The sequence below is a fragment of the Oryctolagus cuniculus genome, chromosome 1 (genome assembly GCF_964237555.1).
Source record: "Oryctolagus cuniculus chromosome 1, mOryCun1.1, whole genome shotgun sequence".
Classification (NCBI taxonomy): domain Eukaryota; kingdom Metazoa; phylum Chordata; class Mammalia; order Lagomorpha; family Leporidae; genus Oryctolagus; species Oryctolagus cuniculus.
Genome location: NC_091432.1, coordinates 20,106,084 through 20,129,271, shown reverse-complemented (window position 1 = coordinate 20,129,271; position 23,188 = coordinate 20,106,084). Strand labels below are relative to the sequence as shown.

Sequence of the window (23,188 nt, the reverse complement as noted above, 5' to 3'; positions counted from 1 at the left end):
GCTTAGGCCTCCACGGTTTGAGTGAGTGAAAAAGAATTCTGTCCCATCATCTTCCTCCCCCAGTCCCTAGAGGGCTTCAATTCTGCCAACAGCAGATCCCATCAGGATCCCCCAGCCATCAGGGCCTCGTGGAAACAGCTTCCCCTGGGGTGGGCATTTGGCACAGGAGTTGGGCTGTCGCCTGGGACGCCTGCCCCGCTTTTCAGAGTGCCTCTGTTTCCAGTCCCAGTCCCGGCTCCTGCAATTCCAGCTTCCCGGCTAATGTGCACCCTGCAAGGCAGCAGGTGATGGCTTAAGTAGCTGAGCCCCTGCCACGCCCGTCGGAGAGCTGGATTGAGTTCTCCGATCTTGACTTCAGAGCCTGGCCCAGCTCTGGCTGCCCAGGACATCCGGGGCGTGAACCAGTAGGTGAGAGATTTCTGCCTCTCTGTCTCCCCATGGGTCTTTCTGGCAAATAAACACATGGCTGAGAATCTGCAAAGGTCAAGTGCACCTGCTGAGCAGGTCCACCTGCCGCTCCCGGTGGGTGAAGAAGCCTCTGCCCTGGCTGCTTCTTTTGCTGGCTGGCTGAGAGGCCTCTGCCATGGTTTGAGTCCAGGAATGGTTAGTTATCTTGACCGGGTGTTCTCTTTGGCATCAACTTCTCCTATGGTATGTCCTTTATCTTTTGGTGCCTTTATCAGGGTAGATGCCAGAAAACCCAACAGAAAGGGCCTAACTCAGCATTTGACAAGAAAAGAGGTACTCTCCGCCTTGCGGCGCCAGCACACTGGGTTCTAGTCCCAGTCAGGGCGCCGGATTCTGTCCCGGTTGCCCCTCTTCCAGGCCAGCTCTCTGCTGTGGCCCGGGAAGGCAGGGGAGGATGGCCCAAGTGCTTGGGCCCTGCACCCCATGGGAGACCAGGAGAAGCACCTGGCTCCTGCCATCGGATCAGCGCGGTGCGCCGGCCGCAGTGCGCTGGCCACAGCAGCCATTGGAGGGTGAACCAACGGCAAGGGAAGACCTTTCTCTCTGTCTCTCTCTCTCACTGTCCACTCTGCCTGTCAAAAAAAAGAAAAGAAAAAAAAAAAAAAAAGAAAAGAGCTGGATAATAACTGGTGCTTTAACTCTGTGGGTCCCAGACAGCCGGAGCCGAAGGCAAAGTCTCAAGTGGGGCTGTGTTCTCATCAAGTTTTCCTTCCGAACACATGGCAAATCAGAGACAGCATGTAGATGAGTGGCAGCCTAGGGCTGGGAATAGAAGGGTGGGGGCGGGGCTCTACAACTAGACTGTGGGGAGGGAGGTGGCTGCACAACTCCATGCCCGTGATAAAAAGCATTGACCTGGGGCCTGTGCTGTGGCACAGCGTGTTAAGCCACCACTGGCATCCCGTAGGAGTGCCGGTTTGGGTTCCGGCTGTTCCACTTCCTGTCCAGCTCCTTGCTAATACACTTGGGAAAGCAGAGGAAGATGGATGAAATATTTGGGCTCCTGACACCCACGTGGGAGACCCAGATGGAATTCTGGGCTCCTGGCTTCAGCCTGACCCAGGCCTGGCTGTTGAGGCCATTTGGGGAGTGAACCAGCAGATGGACGATTGATCTCCTTCTCTCTCCCTCCTCTCTGTAACTCTGCCTTTCAAATAAATCTTTTAAAAAAATTAACTTGTCCACTTCAGTGAGTGCGTTTTCTGTTTGTGAATTAGATCCCACTTTTTAAAAAAAATAAACAGAACAGTCACGTACCATGGAACTATGTGCCAGTCAACACCAGACCACATGTACGACAGCCATCCCTTGAGATGTCCCACAGAGCTTGAAGAATCCTGTTGCCTAGTGACGGCGCAGTGAGGCCACACCACGGCACGCGTGGAGGGTGATGCTGGGAAGCATTGCCAGTTGTGTGAAAGTCGCACGTACAATTAGGTACTGCCATCACCCTTGAGAGTGGCTGACTGTGCCACTGGTTTGTGTATTCACGATGCTTTTTCCCATCATTCCTACCTGGTAAGAAAACAGCTGGGCAGGCACGAGGTGCAGCAGGCAAGTTGCTGCTCGCGATGCCCACCTCCCACGCTGGAGTGGTGATTCCTGGTAGGAAAAGAGGCGCAGGAGCCGGCACTGTGGCATAGTGGGTAAAGCCGCCACCTTAGTGCCTGCATCCCATATGGGCGCTGGTTTGAGTCCCGGCTGCTCTGCTTCCAATCCAGCTCTCTGCTGTGGCCTGGGAAAGCAGTGGAAGATGGCCCAAATGCTTGGGTCCCTGCACCCACATGGGAGACCCGGAAGAAGCTCCTGGCTCCTGCCTTTGGATCGGCACAGCTCCGGCTGTTGTGGCCATCTGGGTGAGTGAACCAGTGGATGAAGACCTCTCTCTCTCTCTCTATCTCTCTCTCTCTCTCTCTCTCTCTGCCTCTCCTCTCTGTGTAACTCTGACTTTCAAATAAATAAATAAATCTTAAAAGGGGGGGGGGGGGCCAGAACAGAGAGGAGGCATGAAATCACAGCCAGGCTAAGGTTAATCAGAGGAGATAAATTCTCAAAGGTGGGTGACCAGCTGCCCTCGAGCACACTGATGGGACTTGTGACAGAAGGCCCGACCCCCAGGGGTCAGGCCTTTTTACATTTTAGGAGGGGTGGGGGTGGGGGTGGGGGTGGGGGCAGCAGGCAGAGGGGAATTCCTGGAACTGGGCGGGGCCTTGGGAACCTGGAGGAGAATGCAGGTGGGGATGAAAGCCGTAGGGTGGGAGACCCAACTGAGATTCCAGGGCAAGGAGTGCATTCCAGTGTTCATCTCCTCTGGGCGATGAGCGGGAATGGCCGAGGCTTCTGTCCTTGTTCCACCAATGCCAGGCCTGGCTACTCCACTTCCCATCCAGCTTCCTGCTAATGTACTCCGGGAGGCAGTAAATGATGGTTCAAGGACTTGGGTCCCTGTCACCCCGTGGGCGCCCGGGCTGGAGTTCCTGGCTCCTGGTTGCCGCAGGCCTTTGGGGAGTGAACTAGCAGATGAAATACCCTCTCTGTCTTGCTTTCAAACAAAAGCTGGAGCTGGGTGTTGTCGTGTAGCAAGTTAAGGTGCCACCGGAGATGCAGGCATCCCACACGGGCGCCTATGTGAGCCCTGAGATCCAGCTGTTCCACTTGCCATCCAGCTCCCTGCTAACGTGCCTGGGAAAGCAGTGGAAGATGGCCCAATGGTTTGGGCCCCTGCACCCATGTGGGAGACCTGGATGAAGCTCCTGGCTTCAGCCTGGCCCAGCCCTGGCTGTTGTGTCCATCTGGGGGGTGAACCAATAGATGGAAGGTCTCTCCCTCTCTCTCTGTAACTCTGCCTTTCAAACAAATAAATAACTTTTTTTTTAAATCAATTTATTTGACAGATAGAGTTAGTGAGAGAGAGAGAGAGAGAGAGAGAGAGAAAGGTCTCCCTTCCATTGGTTCACCCCCCCCCCCCAATGGTCCCTATGGCCGAAGCGCTGTGCTGATCCAAAGCCAGGAGCCAGATGCCTCCTCCTGGTCTCCCATGCAGGTGCAGGGCCCAAGCACTTGGGCCATCCTCCACTGCCTTCCCGGGCCACAGCAGAGAGCTGGAGTGGAAGAGGAGCAACCAAGACTAGAACCCGGTGCCCGTATGGGATGCCAGTGCCGCAGGCAGAGGATTAACCAAGTGAGCCACAGGGCTGGCCCCAAATAAATAACTCTTAAAACAAAAAAACAAAAACAAACAAAAAAAAAGATGTTCATTGTGCTGCCCTGCAGCACAAAGAACCGGGTTTCCTGAAACAGAGAGTGGGAATTCGGGGACAAGGACGCAAAGAATGGAGCCAAGACAAATCCTCAAGGCTTGTTTATTCAACAACTCCGGTAGTATTTAAACATGACCAGTTGTATACAAGAAGGCACACAAAAGATTTACATATCCAAAAGACTTTTGGGGTTACAAAGAGTTCCCAATAAGGTTCTTCCTGCCTCTTCCTGGAATCTCCTTAGCCTTTTTTTCTGTGCCAGGATGTCTCCATCCATATGTTTAACTGTAAACAAAAGGGGCCACTGCCTGTGGCTGCCCACAGTTCATGTTTGCCTTTGATGCCAAGTGATTGACCATAGGCGTCTGTTTGCGTGAGTGCACGCTACGTTTGTGCGGTGCTGACTGACGTGGCCTGGAACCAGGTCTCACCACTGAGCGACACAGGGCTGGACACCAGCGCTCGGAGCACTGCCGTTGTTACCGGAGAAATTGCAGGGTTCTTATCTTAGTGCAAGAAAGAATTCAGGCGTGAGACAGAGTAGTGGAAAGTAAAAGTAGCAAAGTTTATTAGGGTAGGCACATCCGTAAGGACGGATGGGCACCTCTCCAGACAGGACCTGAGAGAGAGTACAGTTGCTTGGACTTGGTGGAGGGGGAAGGAGCGAGGTTACATGGTTGAGTGGAGAGATTACACCTGGCCAGGCAGGCGGGCAGCTCAGCATAGAGGCAGAGGGCTGAGCACGCAGCCCGGTTGAGGCCGGGGGTTTTTAAGGAGATGGGTCTTTGCCTTCACACATCTGTCGCTCCCCGTCTTCGTGGAAGAACGACACAGGACCCTGCGCTGTTCTTTCGTCTGCTCGGCCCTCCCCGGGTTTGCTGCTGGTTCTTCCCGGGTTGGCTACTATCCCTTCCACCTCCGTGGAAGGGCGGTTCCCCCTGGCCACTTTCCCCACTTCCGCGGGGGAGCGGCACACCGCCGGCTGGCTCTCTCGGGGGCTGCTCAGGTGTTATCCGGATGTTCCCCTTAGATGTTCCTGGTGCATGTTGTCTCTCTCCTCCTTTATAGTCCTCTTCCGCCAATCCCAACTCGGCTGCCCACACGCCGAGTACGCTGCTCTCCTCCAATCAGGAGCAGGATCAGCTCCTGGAGGTCATCACTCAAGTTGGCAAGAGGCAGCTGCGTAGAAGCTGTTTTCTCCTCTCCCAGCGCCATATTGTGGGAGAGCAGATGCATAGAATAAGTCTTAATTCCAGTAACTTAGTCTAGTCCGAGTTGCTCCCCACAACATCTGCTCCTGAAACAAAGGATTTTATGGCTGTAAATACTAAGAAGCTCCTATCTGAGTTTTCCCTTGAAGGTATCAGACAGGAGGAAGGCTAGCTGGCGCCATCCTGGGTTCAGAGGAAGGATGAGCAGGAGACCTCCTAGAGAACGGGGATCCGGAGCAGGGTGTTTGAAATACAGATACTGGGCTGCATCTGGGAGACTGTGGAAGATTTGTCAGGCAGAAGGGGCGGGGACCTCCACCTGGCAGGTTATCAGGTAGAAGGGGGCAGGGCAGAATGTACATACCTGGCTGCCCCTGAAACATTGTCAGCAGATGCATATGCTGGACATAGACGTCTTCTCTTTAGGCCTTTATGTCACACACACATAAGCTCATAACTGACTTCCTACCTAACACCGTCACTGCAGCCAAAAGACAGAATCACTGCTGGTGTTTGTCGGTGGGTGAGTGGGTGAATGGAATGTGGTGGACACGTCCGGTGTAACCACTCAGCCCTAGCACGGAGGGAAGCAGGAGACGGCTATGACCTGGAGAAGCTGCAGAAGCCAGACATAAAGGACAGTGAGAGTGTGGCTCCTCCCCCACCAGGTTCCCAGAGCCGGCAACCTCGCAGACAGAAAGAACCCAGAAAATGAAGCTGGGGCAGCGAGGGCTACAGAGCTGCTGTCCCGCAGGCAGGTGGAAGAGTGCTGGAAGCCGACATCAGGGATGCTTGCACAAAACTGTGCATGGACCTAATGTCATGCATGTTTTACCGCATTTTTAAAAATGCTAAGAAAAGGGTCTGGTGCTGTGGCGCAGGGGGCTAGAGCCCCGGCCTGCAGTGCCAGCATCCCATATGGGCACTGGTTCAAGTCCCAGCTGCTCCACTTCCGATCCAGCTCTCTGCTATGGCCTGGGAGTACTTGGGCCCCTGCACCCGCATGGGAGACCTGGAAGAAGTTCCTGGCTCCTGGCTTTGGATCTGCCCAGCCCCAGCCATTGCAGCCATTTGGGGAGTGAACCAGCGGATGGAAGACCTCCCTTTCTGTCTCTACCTCTCTCTGTAACTCTGCCTCTCAAATAAATAAAATCTTTTAAAAAATGCTAAGAAAAGAAAATGAAGTGGGGGTGAGGCAGAGCGCTGGGGTGACCGCAAGAGTGTGATAAAAGTGACAGTGGCGATGAGGGCAGCCCAAGGAGGGCCTTGGAGAGCGGGAGAAATAGCAAATTCCAGAAAGATCCAGATCATGGAGCCAGGGCACAGACACCACACAGAGCCGCCCAGGAGGGCCCTGCAGCAGCAGCTGAGGATGGGCCGTGCTGTCCTCACCTCCCACGGTCACCTGCCCACCTGCAGCAGGGCTGCCCCTCCCCTGGGGCATTTGGACAGTCCCCACCTACCCACACAGACACCGCCCGGCAGCCCCAGCACCCAGACAGGGTCTGGCTCAGCAAGCACCCCGGAAATGCTCGTTCAGTGAAAGGGATGAGCTAGCATAGCAGCCTCTGTTGTAGAATGCGGAGGTCCCTTGTGAGATCTTTTTTCAAAAAAAAAAAAATTCTTTTCTTTTTTGAAAAGTTACAAAGTTGCTCCTTCTCGCAGCAAAGAATTGTTGTGTGCAAAATACCAAAGCTGAGAGGTCCAGCTGCTGAAACAATGGCAGGCACCGCTCAGAGAGAGCCTGCGGTGGGCAGGGCTGGGCAGGGTGTTTTACACAACTTGCAACAGCCCTCAAGGGGAGCCCAGCTCCTGGCTCCGATTTCAAGACAAGGGAAGCAGAGCTCAAAGTTCAGAAGCTTGCTCCAGGTTACACGGCAAGGATGGGCTCTGGAATTTGAACGCAAGTCTGTTAGACTCTAACTCCCATTAAAAGCTCCCAGGGGACCTGCAAACACACACACACACACACACACACACACACGCACACACACACACACGCACGCACGCACACACACACCTGAGCTTTCAGAATAGCTTCTGTTTCATTTTGATTTATCTGAATGGCAGACAGAGAGAGAGGGAGACAGATAGATAGAGATCATATGGCCACAATAGCCAAGGCTGGGCCAGGCTAAAGCCAGGAGCCAGACACCCACCCCAGAACTCCAGAAAGTCGGCTATGGCATGAAAGTGGCCCAAGTGGCATCTTCACACCGTGCCACCCCAGGAACTCCGGGTCCGAAGTTAAACACAGCCACCTGCCCCGTCCCCCGGCTGGAGCCTCCTCCCCCAGGTTTTGTTTCCTTGTGTTTGCTCCTCAGTAATGGAGACTCCACGGCCAAGGCCAGGGCCTTGTCTTCAGGGAAGACACTAGTGCCACTTCGGGGTGCAGTGGGAGGGACCTGCGTCTCAGGGACGCGGAGTCTTCTCCACGGAGGTCTGACAGCCACTATATGAGGGAGCGCAGGACAGATGAGCCCTCGCTGGGCCATTGCTCAAAGTCACCAAAGCGCGGGTGTGGTTGCCTGGCAGGGGGCGGGGCCCAGCTCACTGCCCCCCTCCCCCAACGTCCGCTGACTCCTCCCCCCTGTGACCACAGAACTGCAGAACCGGCTAGGAAGGCTCCTGGGGCAACTCCCAGGGAACCATGGCTCCTACAGGGGCTGGGGGGCCAGGGGCCTGGCTGCTGCTTGGGACGCCCGGGGGCGGGGGCTGGAGGGGGGAGGGGCAGTGCTAAACCCTCTCGGACCCCCAACAGCCAAAGACCAAACAGGGACCAGCAAGCGGCTGCTCCGGCCAGAGCCACCCCCTTAGTTTCTTAAGCTTCTCCGCCGAGGTGGAACAGGCAATGGTAGGAACCCTGAAAGCTTGCGTCTCGGTGAACACACCCGGGTAAGCGCCGTGCGTGCCAAGAAACAAGGCGGGGGCCGGCGTGGTGGTGCCGCTGCTGGGGACCCCCGCGTCCAACACCAGCTCCCTGGGTCCTTTAACTTTATTCCTTCTAGGAAGTCTGTAGCGGCACCTCATTGTCGTTCTAACATGCGTTTCCTTATCATCTCGCCTCTCTTTTTTATGGGTTGGATTCTATTTTATTTTATTTTTTAATTCTGACTTACTATTTTTATTTGAAAGGCAGAGAAAGAGAGAGCTCTTCCAACGACTGGTTCACTCCCCAAATGCCGGCTGCAGCCAGGCCAAACCAGGAACTCAGAACTCAATCCAGGGCTCTCACGTGGGTGGCAGGGACTTGAGTTCTGGCTGTAATTTCCCAGGGTGGGTGTCAGCAGCAAGCTGGAAGTGGGGACTTGGCCCCAGGCATCCCAATATGGGGTGCAAGCCTTACAAGTGGCACCTTAACTGCTGCCCCAGGCCACGCCCCTCAGGCACCTTTCCTGCCCTCATCTGTCCTTGGGGGTAGGGAGGGTGGACAGCGACTGTTCAAGTCTCCTGCCCAGTTTCACACTGAGCTGCCTTTTTCTTTTTTATTTGGAAAGGTTCATTCATACGCTGGATAGGAGCTTTTCAAGACTTTCAACTGAGGGCCAGTGTAGTGGAATGAGAAGGCCATGCCAAGGTGGCCACTGGCAAGGGAGCGTCAGTTACTCAGGAATGGCTTCAGAACCCACCTGGCAATGGAGCCTGCCTGGCAACAGGCTGTGATTGGATGGATTTGAAACTGCCTGGCAACAGGCTGTGATTGGATGGGGCATAGACCGCCCCTTGACCAGATTGGCTGGTCTTGGCTATATAAGATGTGGTTCCAACTGTAATAAACGAGTCTGTGGGCTGCTCACCTCTGCTCGCCTCAAGCCTGCTTTCACCTGACTCCCGGGATCTGTGTGGTGACTCCGCACCTCTTGCCCCCACCATGCTGCTCCTCTCAGAAACGAATCCACTGCAACATTGTTGAGAAATCAACTGCAACAGGCCAGCATGGTGGCACGGGAGGTTAAGCTGCCACCTGCAGTACCAGCACCCCATATGGGTGCCGGTTCGAGTCCCGGCTGCTCCACTGCTGATCCAGCTCCCTGTTAATGCACCTGGGAAAGCAGTGGAAGATGGTTCAAGTGCTTGGGCCCCTGCACCCATGCAGGAGACCTGGAAAGAAGCTCCTGGCTCCTGCTTCAGCCTGGTCCAGCTCCAGCCATTATGGCCCTTTGGGGAGTGAGCCAGCTGATCTCTTCCAATCTCTCTCTGTGTCTTCTTCTCTTTGTGTGTCTCTACATTTCAAATAAATAAATAAATCTCGGGGGAAAAAAGACTTAACTGTGAAGATCTTCCATCTGCTGGTTCACTTCCCAAATGGCTGCAATGGCTAGGGCTAGGCATGGCCAAAGCCAGGAGCCTGGAATTCCATCCGGGTCTCCCGCACGGGTGCAGGGGCCCAAGCACTCGGGCCATCCTCCGCTGCTCCCCCAGGTGCATGAGCAGGGAGCTGCATGGGAAGTGGGGCAGTGGGACTGGTGCTCATATGGGCATCACAGGCAGTGACCACTGACCACCCGCTGCGCCACAACGCCGGCCCCTTTTCCTCTCTTGATAATATTATCTTGATAAGCAGAAGTTCTCAGATGTAATGTGCCTGTTCAAGGCATCTCCGTGTGCCCCCAAGCCAGAGCTGATGTCCAAAGTCGCGTGGGTCCGTCTGGATTCTGACCAACGCCTCTATGCTTTCTTGCTCCAGTTCCACAAATGAGGACACGGAGGCACGGACAGGAAGTCGACTGTCCACGGAAGCCATCTTGCCAGCGGACGGCAGAGGCGGAAAGGGAACTCAGGGAGTCTGGCCAGCGTTTCCGTCCCCGCATCCACGCAGGCGGCTGGGGAATCCGGGCGGCTGCGCAGCGCTGGTCCTGGCCCCGGAGGCCGCCGCTGCGGTCCGCAGAGCCCCGGGCCGGGCGGCGCCCTCCCGGTCCCGCCACTAGAGGGCGCGCGACCTCCCCTCGCCGGGCCGCCCTCCCTCCGCGCCGCTCACCTTTCACCCAGTCATCAAATATTTACACAAAGCGCGGCTGGAAGCTCATGGAGAAAGGTGTCCAATCCAGTCTCCCGGGGGAACCCTAACAAAAGGAGACAGAACGGGACTGATGTGTCTCCAGAGTATCTTTGGGAAGGAAAGCCATGCAGCGCCACCTGGCAGATCTGTAACACCTTCAAACCTTCCTCTGCCAGTTTGCGACAGGTGCTTTTGTGCCACCTGTAGCGGAAAAGAGGAACAGCCCTTTGCAATCCTCGTGGTAACCTCTATTCACAGGTGCTTTTATATAACGAGGTGCACAGTTACCGAGTCGTCAGCTCTCATTTCTCACCGAGAGATAATACCCAGTTACCGTTCGCCTTCTTAGCAATTTGCGAGTGCCTTTGTTCTCTCCAATTTCCCTATGACCCTTTACAAATTATTTTAAAGGCAGAGAGAGAGAGAGAGAGAGAGAAGAATCTTCTATCCAGAGCTTAGCCGCTTGTTGCACTGGCATACAGACTCCCGTTCGAGCCCGGCTGCTCCACTTCCCATCCAGCTCCCTGCTAATGCGCCTAGTTTAAGGTAATGGAAGACGACCCCAGTGTTTAGGCCCCTGCACCTACGTGGGAGACCTGGAAGAAGCTCCTGACTCCTGGCTTCGGATCAGCCCAGCTCATGCCCTTTTGGCCATATGGGGAGTGAACCAGCAGATGGAAGATCTCTCTGTGTGTCTCTTCCTCCTTCTCTCTTTCTTGTAACTCTGCCTTTCAAATAAATAAATACATCTTAAAAAAAAAAAAAAGACATCTTCTATCCATCTGCTGGTTCACTCCCCAAATGACCCAAATGTGCACAACAGCCTGGATTGGGCCAGGTCGAAGCCAGGAGCCAGGAACTGCATGTGGTATCCCATGTGGGTGGCAGGCATTCCAGTGCTGGGGCCATCATCTGCTGCCTCCCAGGGTGCGCACCTGCAGGACGCTGGAACTGGAGCCGGCACTCAGAAGTCCTGTAAGAGCAGTGGGCAGCCCAGGCAGAGTCCTGAGTGCTGCGCCACGTGCCAGGGCCTCTCTGCTTGTTTTCAAGTGTAAAAGCGAAAGCGGACTTTGCGCTCCAGGACTCTACCCAATGCTAGATTCCCGTCCTGATTCTCCAAGGTTGCCTTGTTGACATCACCAAACAGTGTGAAGTTCCTCAATAAAACAATTCATCTGCAGCAATTTGAAGATAGTACAAACCACAAATAACAAACACAGTGACTCAGCAAAACAGACACGGTGCTGCAAAACAAGAGGTAAGGCCACTCTACACCTGTGCCCCACGACAACTCCAAAACCCGATGTGTGTGGAGAAAGCGTAGAGGGCAACGTGGAGATAGGCAATAATTGGTTAGGATTGGGGCCATCAGTCTTCCTTTTTATTTTTTTAAAGATTTATTTATTTATTTGAAAGTCAGAGTTATACAGAGAGAGAAAGAGAGGCAGAGAGAGAGGTCTTCCATCTGCTGGTTCACTCCCCAATTGGCCTCAATGGCAGGAACTGCACCCATCTGAAGCCAGGAGCCAGAAGCTTCTTCCTGGTCTCCCATGTGGGTGCAGGGGCCCAAGGACTTGAGCCATCTTCTACTGCTTTCCCAGGCCAGAGCAGAGAGCTGGATCAGAAGAGGAGCAGCCAGGGTGCCGGCACTGCAGGTGTCAGCTTTACCTGCTGCGCCACAGTTCAGGTCCCAAGTCTTCCTTTTTATTTAAAAATAAGCAAAATCTTTTATTCACTTAGCAAATTATTGAGCGTGTAAGATCCAGACTTGGTATTGCAAGGAATACAAAATCAGACACACATCCTGCTGTTCAGAACAGCCACTGACAACTGTGTATAAGGACACTTCCTCTGGCGCAGGTACTGCTACCCTCCCTATCACACAGACTAAGAAAGTGGAGAACAGGGGTGGGTGTTGTGGTGTAGTTGGTAAAGTTGCCACCTGTGACACCAGCAGCCCATAGAGGCGCAAGCTGCTCCACTTCCCACCCAGCTCCCTGCTAATGCACCTGGGAAAGCAGCAGAGGATCACCCACGTGGGAGACCCAGAAGAAGCTCCTGGCTCCTGGCTTTGACCTGGCTCTACCCAACCATTGCGGCCATTTGGGGAGTGAATCAGAAGATGGAAGGCCTCTCTCTCTCTCTCTCTCTCTCTCTCTCTCTCTGCCTCTCTGTAACTCTAGAACCAGGTGCCCACAGGCCCTGTTCATCCTTAGCAGAGCACCAGGCCTGTGGAGAGAAGGGGAGGCAGGAGAGGCAGACACACAGAGCTTCATGGGAAAACTCCTGAGGGGCAGTATCTACTCAGGAAGCAGGCGGAGAGGGGGTTCAAAGTCAGGACGGGGCCAGGACCGGGCCAGGGTTAGACCTTGAAGGTCCCTGCCAAGCTGAGACTGCGGGACCTGTTCAATTTTTACTCAAACACTCTGTGAGCGTTAAGCACCAAGCACAGTGCTGGACTTTGGAACTAGGACTGCCAGTAAACCAGGGCTCCTACCCTCCGGGAGTTTATAGTCTAATGGGACAGACAGACAAGGAAGCAAGAAATCCCAGACCCATGCGCTAATGGCCGGTGATGGAAAGTGGCACAGACTGAGATGGGACACATCGCAAGAAGGTGACATCTGTACAGAGCCAGTGACACAGGGCAAACGGAAGTTAAGAAGTGGGGAGGGACAGGGCGTGTGAGCTAGGCTGCGGGGACAGCTTGTGCAAAGCCCTGGAAGTGAGAGAGAGCCTAGGACTGCAGGGACGCTGGGTGGTGCCAATCAATGCAACCAAGCTGTTAAATTCTTGCGTAGCTCATTCTCAAGTCCAGGAAAGGCTCCAAGCCTGGGCTCAGTTGCTCATTCTCAAGTTCAGGAAACATTCCAAGCATGGGCTCAGCCTGCAGCCAAGCTGAAACTGACCGTCCTCTGCCTCCTGACCCCAGAGCTACCGCCTGCCCGGGCCGTCTTGGCCCACCATCAACACTTTGTCGCTGCTACACAGGGACCCAGGACAGCGCTGCTATCCTGAGCAGACCCGGTGGTCAGACAAATTTGTCCGGCAGCCTCATTACTATCTGAGCCCACGGCCTCCAGTCCTCACACTGCTGCACGGCTGGGCACTCTCCCCATGTTGCACCCTGCCACTTGCAAATGCCAAGGATTTCGGCACAGACAGCAGTATAGCTCCGTGGGTTAAGAGCAGATGCTTTGAGATCAGAATCAAATGGGTGGGATCCTCTTATTAGCTTTATGATACTAAGCAAGTCATTCAACCTGCAACGCCTCTGCTTTCCTCATCTTTAAAATGGGACTGAGGGCCCGTGCTGTATACTGGTTGGAGTCCCAGCTGCTCCACTTCGGATCCAGCTCTCTGCTAAGGTGCCTGGGAAAGCAGTGGAAGATGGCCCAAGTGCTTGGGCTTTGTAACCCAGGGGGGAGACCAGGACGGAGTTTCCGGCTCCTGGCTTCAGACTGGCCCAGCCCTGGCCATTGCGCTCATTTGGCGAGTGACTCGCTGGATGGGAGACACCCTAGCTGCCTTCAAATAAATAAACAGACCTTTAAAGACAAAATGGGGACGACAGCGCTGTTCCATAGCTTTATGGAGTGACAGGGCAGACTTGAGAGCAGCAAATGAGACAGTCTTTGCTCCGCACTCAGCGGGTGCCAGCCGTATTCCGACGACCCGGGTGGCGACGATGCCGATGGTGACAAGGCAGGCAGGCTGTCAGTCCTGCAAGGCGCTGTCTGGTATCTCGGCACCCTCCGCCAGCTCCAGCAGCTGTTTCCAGAGGCGGCCCTGAACAGGACCCGCGTAAGGGAACCCGCAGTCCCTCCAGCCTGAGGCCACGCCCCAGGCCTCAGCCAGCCTGCGTCACTCGCCCAGCCGGCCGGCTCTTAGCGGGCGGGGACGACACATGGCGGGAACGTGAGGGGGCGGGGCCGGATCCTGCGCTGCCGGGCCAATCGCCGGGCTGGAGGCGCCCAGCCAATGACGGAGGCGCTCCGCGGTCCACTGTGGGGCGGGGCCATAGCAAACAGCGGTTTCGTCATAGGTCAGAGGGCGGGCTGTGGGCGGGGCTCGCGGCGCCGCCGGGGGCGGAGCGGCGGTGGCTCCGGCAGTCTGAGCTGTGATGGCGGCGGCGGCGGCGGCAGTGGGTCCTGCGGCGGCGGCGGTCCCCGCGCCGGCGGCCAGCGCGAATGGCGCCTCCTCGGTACACTGGTTCCGCAAAGGGCTGCGGCTCCACGACAACCCGGCGCTGCTGGCGGCCGTGCGCGGGGCTCGCTGCGTGCGCTGCGTGTACATCCTCGACCCCTGGTTCGCGGCCTCCTCCTCCGTGGGGATCAACCGATGGAGGTGAGGAGACCCCGAGCGGTTAGGACGCAGCCGAGCGCCCCCGGCCCGCGGCAGCTGGGGCAGGGGCACGGCGCAGGCTCCCCGGAGGCGGGAAGCCGGGGCCAGGGAACGTGGTCAGCGTGCTGGTGCGCGCGGTGGGCCAGGGCCGCACCTCCCTCCGAGCGCCGGACCCCCGCACCCCAGGACCCCCACGGCACGGAGCAGGCGCTTGAACCCTGACGGCGCAAAGTTGACCTGCCCAGGTGTTGCCGGGCGCGGCAGGACGAGGTCTCCAGGTGTAGGGAATGCCCGTGCAGGGAGCCCAGCGGGTCTCTAACACTCGCCTTTGCGGGTCCTAAACTGTTGGAATCCGCCCTCTCGGCCACCCTGGCTTCCCTCCACCCACACTGCCCAGCCTCTGGAGGTGTCTGGAGACCCTCGCTTAGAATTGATAAGGTCTCCTCCCGCGAGTCCTGGCTGAGGACCCCGAGGGCGTCTGTGGGGAGACTCCGTGTCCCGAGAGCCCCAGAGCAGTTCGTAGCCGTGTTGGGGAGCCCTCTCAGCGGCCATGACCTCGCTGGCAAAATTAGACAGGAACCCAAGACAGCACCTCCCCCTCCTCCTGGTTGAGTTAGAAGGACCTGCGAGCCACTGTAGACGGCTCTCTCATGGACTGATGTGCCCCGTTCCGCATAGGGACCCGGGATGCCACAGTGTCGGAGTTCCCCATCTATTCCAGGAGGCGGGGCTGACAGGATCCTGGGAAGGGTTAACAAGTCGATAGTTGGAGTATTTTTTCTTTAATTAAAAATATATATATTATATATTTACTCATTTGAAAGGCAGGGCAAGAGAGAGAGAGGTCTTCCATCCGTTGGTTGACTCCCCAAATGGTTGCAACAGCTGGGGACGTGCCATGATGAAGTCAGAAGCCAGGAACTCTATCCTGGTCTCCCGAGTATCTACGGCAGGGGCCAAGCGCCTGAGCCCCCCTCTGCTGCCTCCCCAGGTGCATCAGCAGGGAGCTGGATCAGAAGCAGAGCCCCCAGGGCTGGAACCAGCAGTGGGGTCGCGAGCTTTTTTTCTGCCAAAGGCCGTTTGGATATTTAGAACATCATTTGTGAGCCAACAAAATGATCAACTGTAAAATGAGCCTGCTATGGGTTTATTGAATTTCAAGTCCCATCTGTGGTTGCTTTGGCAGGGCCAGACCAAATGATTTCAGGGGCCTTATCTGGCCCGCGGGTTGCTCGTTCCCTACCCCGACGTGGGATGTGGGGAACCCAAGGGGCAGCTTCACCCCCTGCGGATCCTGGGGGTTATTTTTTTGGCTGTAAGCTGTGTTCAGAACCAAGGAGTTTGATACCCACATACCCATCACCCTCAGACACCAGGGGCAGGTGCTTGGTTTATTTGCATTGATCTGGGGGATGTTTGCTTGTGGCCACACTGCCCAGATGGGCTGAGTTGTTCCCAGGAGACCATGGGCTCTCGGCACACCATTCTTTCCTCTCCAAGGTGTGTGCCCTGCGAGGAGAGAGCGCTCGTGGCAGTCGGTCTATTAAATGCTCCCCCCTGCCCGGTGTGTAGCAGGAACAACTAAAGATAGTCGTGGGAGAGTCTGCCCACACTGTTTTCAGCTGCACTATTGCTCCAGCTCTGCTCCACTTTCTATAGATAGGAGGCCGGCTTTGACAAACATCCTCAAATGACCGTCTCCAGTGTGGACATTAAATCAAGCCTCAGACTTTGTCCTCCCCGTGGCAGTGTGCCAACCAGAGCAGAGTAAATAGAATAGGAGCCACTTGTTACCTTGTCATAAAGGAGTTTCTTTTATGGAATTTTTTGGAGGGGGAGGGAGAGACATGGCTTAGGCCTGCTTACTCCTTTGTAGCATTGGGGAAGTAAAAATCAACAACAAAAACACGGTTGCTGATTAAACTGCATCTGCTAGAAACGAGGTGTTTATGGATTTTTGTAGGTCACCCTTTTGTAACTGTGCTCTCAAGGGAGTGCGGGGGCAAAGGAGGGTGGCAGCTCAGGTGCCTGAGTGACATCCGGAAGTCAGAGGCCACACAGGGATGTAGCTATTCCGAGAGGGATTATTTAGTGAGTGCTTAGTAGGTTCCAGGTGCTGCTCTGGGTGCTGCCGGGGTGCAGCGGGGACTAAGCTGATGCATGGCAGTGCCGCAGGATTCCCGGGGCCGCGTTTTAGTTGAGGACGTGGAAATAACCCCAGTTTGGTAGAACTACTTCTGTAAGAAAAATGAAATAGGGGCGCGGGGAGGGGCAGACCAGAGCCGCAGTTCTCCATCTTGGCTGCACAGTCGAATCTCATAAGGATCTTTAAATGCTGCCTGGAGCCCCCTGCCCCCTGCCCGATTCTGATGGGACTGGCCTGGGCCTATGGTTTGGGCATTAGGGTCTTGTAAGCTCTCAGTAAAGCTTGAGAAACCCCGAGCTAGAGAACAGCAGACCAGAGTGGCCACCTGGGATGCGGCCTGGCAGTGCCGTGTGGCAGTGCCCCGTGGCAGGAAGTCTAATTAGTATTTGCATTCGCATTCCGCAAGAAAGAGGTGAAATACCACCAAACAGATCGAATCTGATAGCTGCTGCTGGGCGCCTTCCACCCCGCCTGCAGGCTGTCTCCTGCACGTGGCTGGGTGGCTGGAGGTGGGGGGACTTGTGCCGGCCCGCTGTGCCTCTGCGCCTCTGGCAAGCTCCGGGGCGGTAATCTTCCTGTGGGCTTCCTGGATCCTGGCATTGTGCCGCTGAGAGGCATCTCCGGGAAGGGTGGGGGCATCCAAACCTGTGAGCTCTGTTACGCTCCTACACATCCTACGCTGACTCACGTACAGCCTTCATCTGCAGAGGGAGGCAGATGAAAATAGCTATGAATGGCACTTTCTTTTTGCTCAGATTTGTATTTATTTATATGATAAGCAGACTTGAGAGAAATCTTCCACTCACTGGTTCACTGTCCCCCTCCCCCGCGCCTGTGTCAGCTGGGTTTGAACCAGGCCAGAGCAGGGAGCCAGGAACAGCATCTGGGTCTCCATGTTGGCAACAGGAGTCCAAGCACTTGGGCCAGCACCTGCTGCCTCCCAGGATGCATCAGCAGAAAGATGGATTGAAATCAGGTAGCGGCCAGGACTCAACCCGGCACTGGCTACTTGGGATGTGGGCAGCCCAGGCGGCGGCTTAACCCGCCGTGCCACGTGTGCCTCCTAGGAATGGCACTTTGTCAGAGCAGACGAGGACAGAGAAAAGGCAACCAAGAAACACATCTGTTGGTTGGCACAGGAGAAAGCTAGCACACTCCTTGCCCTGGTGATACTGGGACGTTTCTGGGTTGCCTCCGGAATGTGTTGTTCTCAAGCACCAACTGGTATACCCTTGGTCATCCTCCCCAGCCGCACCTTCCCCAGGTTGGCTGCGTCTGGAAGGAGGCTCTATAGGGAGAAGCAGAACCAAGGGCACATGTGTGCAGCTTCTAGGTTTTAAAATAGGAGTTACTTAAAATAGGCCCTTGGAGTTTCTCACACCCTTCCTCTCCCTGTGGCCATTTCGATAGGTATTGGCAAGGATTTTCACACTTCCTGTAGATCGTTTTGTCCTTGTCTCAGGCGCTACGCCTCTTTCAGACCCTTCAGGGACAGAGGGAGTCGGGAGAAAGAGAACATTTGTTCTCAGTCGTAATGCACTAGGCTGGGGCTCTCTGCAGGGTGCCTGGCCAGCACCAGCATGGCCTCTTGCCCAGTGGCTGAAGGGCTGTGGGTGGTGCTTGTGGGTGGTCCGCCCGGGGAACTTGGTGAGTGGGGGGTTGAGAGCTGGAGTCTGCTGGTGGGGAGATGGAGTTTCCCCACGCCCCCCTCCCCCGGTGCACGGCCCAGGGGCTTTTCCACTGCTGCCCAAGGAATGTTTCCATTTGCTTAGAAGGATGGAAACCCTCTTCATCTTTCTCCCAGATTAGGAGAAAGCAAATACACTTTTATCGCGTAGAATTTGATCCCTGTGTGGATTGAGTTGAGGTTATCCTTTTCCACGGGGCTTAGGCTCTCGTAATCAGAAGAAAATTAATTTCTATTAATATGCTGCGCAGTCAGCCCGTGCTGGCTGGTGACATCATCAGCCTGGTTAGCTGACCTTGGCTCGAGGCAGAGAAACTTGGTCAAGGGCACTGTGGATCCAAAGAAGGGTTCACTATCATCTCCCTGCCCCCGTGCACAACAAACAACACCTTTTCCAAGGCTGACCAGCCTTCCCTCACAACACAAGTCCTTAACCGAAGTCCCTGCCCGTTTTATTCTAAAGGGCCAGCCTCGTGGACTCTGAATTACAGCATCCTCTCTGTATTTTTGGAAATCCCATTTTGGTCCTCTCCAGCTCTGGGCGCCTCCGGCTGCAAAGTGCTTATGTAATGTGATTCACTTGCACATGTTGTCTAATTCAAAGAGAGAGCTTTAACGGCTCGCTCAGGACCGTGTGCTCGGAACCTCGGCCATGTGAGCTCAGCCCGGAGCTGCCGAGGGCGAGGGGCCAGCCTCCAACACTGCCAGCGCCAATGCCCCGGCCGGCACTCATTGGAGGGCAGAGAGACGGACCACGTGCAGGGGAGGCGGGCCCCAAGGGAGCGCGGGAGGGAATGAGTGAGCCCTCTCTGCAGTGCAGGAGTGCGCCGCCTGCCCGCTGCTGGGGTGCTATGCAAAGCCATCACCTGGCTGGGCCGGTCAGGGTCAGTCGTTCTCTCCCGCCTGGAGGCTTGACTCTGGTGGGAGGGTGCAAGGAGCAGAGGTTTTCCAGAGGGCTGAGGAGGGGGCAGGAGCCAGGCCGTCTGCAAGTTCACTAGAGAAATTTCCCTGTGCACGGGACTCAGCGAGGGTCTTGCTGAAATGCAGCTGCTTTGGCCAGGCGAGCTCCCAGGTGACTGACAGCTGACACGCAGCCGAGGTGCTGTCAGGGCAGCCGTGCGGAGCCGCACGGGTCGCCCGGGCTTCGGTTCTGTCCACGTGGGTAGACGATATGGAGCGAGTTGCTGAATCTCTCCGTGCCTCGGTTTCCTCCTGTGAAAGATGAGACTGGGGGCGATGGCGCTTACTTCCTAGGGCTGTTCGAGAATGAAGGGAGGGGGTGTGTGCGAAGCACGCCGGACGGTGCTGGCTCGTTGTCGACACCGCGTGGTCCTTGGTGCTGCTGTTACCATTGTTATTGTCTCTTTGCTGGGTTTAGAGTTGAGCCTCTGTGGACATCTCTCTCTCTCTCTCTCTCTTTTAAAAGATTTATTTATTTATTTGAGAGAGTTACATAGAGAGAGAGACGTCTTCCATCTGCTGGTTCACTCCCCAATTGACCACAACGGCCAGAGCTGTGCCAATCCAAAGCCAGGATCCAGGAGCTTCTTCTGAGTTTCCCATGCGGGTGCAGGGGCCCAAGGACTTGGGCCAACTTCTACTGCCTTCCCAGGCCATAGCAGAGAGCTGGATTGGAAGTAGAGCAGCCAGAACTTGAACTGGCGCCCATATGGGATGCCAGCATTGCAGGTGTGGCTTTATCCGTTGTGCCACAGCACCAGCCCCGGACATCTCTTGCTATCAAGAGAAAGACCCGTAGGTTCTCTGGACCTTGGAGATACTGCAGAGAGCCCCTCTGAGACCGATTCACCCATTAGTATTTACACATTAATAAGCTGTGTGGGCTCTTGTCACGCATTCAGGGATTTCTGAATACTGGCACAAACAAACCAGGCAGCATGGTAGGTTTTTAAGCTGTTTATTTAGTGAGAGAAGTGCATAGGAGAGTGGGGGCTCTATCTAAGAGAGAAAGGGAAATCTGGATTCATACTGAGTAGAGAGCAGGCCAAAGCCAGCCACGAGGAGCGTGCAGCTGGAAAGCACGGAGCCGTGGCTCGCAGGCCACGCGCCCGCAGGCGCAGGCGCAGGGCAGCAAGGGGATCCAGGGTAGGGAGGAAAAAGAAGGGGCTGGGCCCACAGTGCTCCAGGCTTTTAATCCATGTCCAAAGGGGAGTGGTTAACTAGGCTGATTGGCAGGTGGGCGCACAGGTGTGGTCAGGTAGGGGCATGGGATCAGACAGGGGCGTGGTCTTCCAGCTCACAAATCTGATCAATTTTAACCTCTGTGCCTGCCCACATCGCCTCCTTTTAGTAAGAGAGGCTGAGAAATGGAGCCCTGCGGAGGCGGCTTCTCCCTGTAGGGGAGCCTGCGTTTCCTGGGCGTCCCCACCTTGGTCAGAGCTTTAGATCAGCATCCTGTGCAGCAGGTGCACCTGCAGGGACACTCCTGGGAGCCTCAGATGAGACCCCTGGCCGGGGCTTGTGGAATTCTGGTCTCCCCGCTATCTCCTGGCTTTCCCCCGGCCAGCCTGGGTTTCAGGGGACAGCAGGCAGTTTGCATAGATCTCTCTTCTTTTCCTTCTGGGAGGAGTAGTGAGGTGCGGCTGGCACAAGTGTGTCACCTGCCACTCAGCAGTCCAGGGGTGTCAGTTATTAAAAAGCAGACATTTACAGAGGCGGGGCTTTTGGTGGCATAAAGCAGCGTTCCGCCTCCCAGCCCGGCCCTTCGAGAGCCTCCTGCAGGCCTTTCAGCTACGGTGAGGCTCTGGGATGTGGGTCTCGTGGCCTCCAGCTGCCTGTGTCCCAGACAAGAGCAGGGCAGGGGCCGGTCCCAGTGCGCGGCTTAGGAACGGGCGCTGTTCCTGCGGTCCCCAGTCCTCGGGGAACGCGCTTCACTGCTTGGCCGTGCTCAGAACGGACTGCTGGTCCCCGTTGGAGGCTGAGATGCAGGGTGCTGTGGGCGGGCGGCTGTGACAGGTGCTGGCTGCCCTCGGTTCCTGGGGGAGACAGGAGTGCTGGCCGATTACCGTCCTCAGAGGAAGGGGTTCCCAGCTTCCTGGACAGTGTCCGGTGCCACCAATGACTTGAGAGATGTGGCCCAGAGAAGACTCCGGGGTCCCAGAGTCCCTCCACCCAGGTTCCTTCCCAGCCCTGCCACTCGACAGCTGTCATCTTAGGAGAGCTCCTTCCCCTCTCACCCGCGCTCTGTGTGTGTGTGTGTGTGTGTGTGTGTCTCACTTTCCTTCTCTGTGAAATGAGGAGAGGACTTTTTCCCTTCGAAATGTGTGGAGAGAATTAAATGGGAAGATGCAGGCAAAAAGCACGACAGATTCCTGATCACATTGATGACTTTGGCTGCCCTGGCGCGGAAGGACAGTTTGCCGTGTGCTCTTGTCACTGGAAGTTTGAGCTTTGTGAATAGCTGCCTGGTTAAAATGTTCATTTATAATAAAACGCCAGCGCACTCGGCACACGCTCGTCACCCTCCCCTTTCCCATGGTGGCCCATGCGGCCGGGGCTCCTGGGTCTGTAGTGCCCCCACCTCCTCCCCAGCCCTTGCCCCTGCAGATGTGTGAAGGTGCAGTGGGTGAAGCTACAGCCGCCACCTGTGACACCAGCATCCCATATGAGCGCCAGTTTGAGTTCCAGCTGCCCGCTTCCTATCCAGCTCCCTGCTGATGCCCCTGGGAAGGCAGCAGAAGATGGCCCAGGTAGTTGGGTCCCTGCACCCACATGGAAAATTTGGATGGAGTTCCAGGCTTCTGGCTTTGACTTGTCTCAGCCCTGGCTGTTCGGGATATTTGAGGAATGAACCAGCAAATGGAAGATATCCACCCCCCACCCCCCCGCCACCCCGCCACCCTCTCTCCCTCAGTCTGCCTGTGGTTCTGCCTTTCAAATAAATTAAAAATTTAACATTTTTCTTAATATTTAAGAGTAATATATATATATACATATAATTTTAAAGAAAGGAACCTTCTACAGTCTCTGCCTCTTGGCCTGAGAACCTGGTGGCCAGAGACCTGGAGAGTGAGCCACCTGCCACAGGGCTGGGGACAGGAACGCAGCGCAGTCTCAAGTGCGGGTGCTGAACGGCCAGGGCTTGGCCTGGGCTGGGGAGGTTTTCCAGCGCTGTGACGGTCTCGTGCCACAGGATTGCCTTCAGTTTTCGGGTGCCCATCCCAAGGCTGCGAGGGAATCGGCGCAGAGACACCACGGGAGGCACAGCTCACACGTGTCCTGGGATTTCTGCCTGCCAGGCACTGCCTGCGTGTTTTTCGTGCATAATTTGGTAGCCGCATCTTAGCCATTCTGTGAGATAAGCACTAGCGTCAGCTCTATTCAGCTGGGAGAATGGGCCACGGAAGTTAAGTTACTGCCTGAGGCCCAGTTAGTGAGGGGCCAGGCCGAGGTCACAGCCAAGGCAGAGCTGATCCGTGGCCTCCTCACGCCTGCACCGGAACCCCAGCGCCTCCAGCCGGCTCCCCAGGCCGCTCCTGGCGTGGCATCCACAGTGGACCCGTTCCTCTGGGCGGTCGGCAGCGAGAGCCGCTTCTTAATGTGTCTCACTCTGCAGGTTCCTTCTTCAGTCTCTGGAGGATCTGGACACCAGTTTAAGGAAACTCAACTCCCGCCTGTTCGTGGTGCGAGGACAGCCCACTGATGTGTTCCCAAGACTGTTCAAGGTACGTGCGCAGGGCCCCGAGGGGGGACACCTGCTGCACGCTGGGGGTGCCCTCCGTGCGCACGGGGGAGCCGGGAGCCGCCGACCGAGGAGCTGGGAGCCCAGGCAGCTGCTCAGCTTGCACCAGGAAGGAAGCTTGGGGAAAATTCCGTGCGACCAGAGACTGGGCAAGCCTCCAGGCCAGGCCAGACGTGGGATGTGGCTGCCTCTGGCTCCCGTCGTGTTGCCTTGGCCCAGGCCTGCAAGCTTTATTAGGGCTTGTGTGCCAGGGCCGTGAGGGTGGGGTTTCCTGTCTGGCGAGGGGCGTGCCCCATTGTGCCCTGCTCTGCTTATCGGGAAACAGAGGCCTGAGTCAATGATTGATGAAATCTTGACGTGGGTACCTTCGG

The 23,188-nt window shown here is 56.0% G+C and overlaps 1 protein-coding gene and 1 long non-coding RNA gene across 2 annotated transcripts in view; both read left to right on the top strand.

Annotated features, from left to right (window-relative positions):
• The first annotated feature begins 1,839 nt into the window (after positions 1-1,839).
• On the top strand, positions 1,840-11,118 carry LOC138846452 (uncharacterized). Its single transcript, XR_011383943.1, has 2 exons — positions 1,840-2,324; positions 9,627-11,118. It is a non-coding gene; the product is annotated as an uncharacterized lncRNA (long non-coding RNA).
• A 2,916-nt stretch (positions 11,119-14,034) lies between these two features.
• CRY2 (cryptochrome circadian regulator 2) overlaps positions 14,035-23,188 on the top strand; it is a 31,247-nt gene continuing 22,093 nt past the window's right edge. Inside the window, exons 1-2 of the mRNA XM_008270202.4 lie at positions 14,035-14,285; positions 22,692-22,800. Of these exons, the coding sequence (XP_008268424.2) occupies positions 14,062-14,285; positions 22,692-22,800 (333 nt within the window). The 5' untranslated portion in view covers positions 14,035-14,061. The remainder of the gene's footprint in view (positions 14,286-22,691; positions 22,801-23,188) is intronic.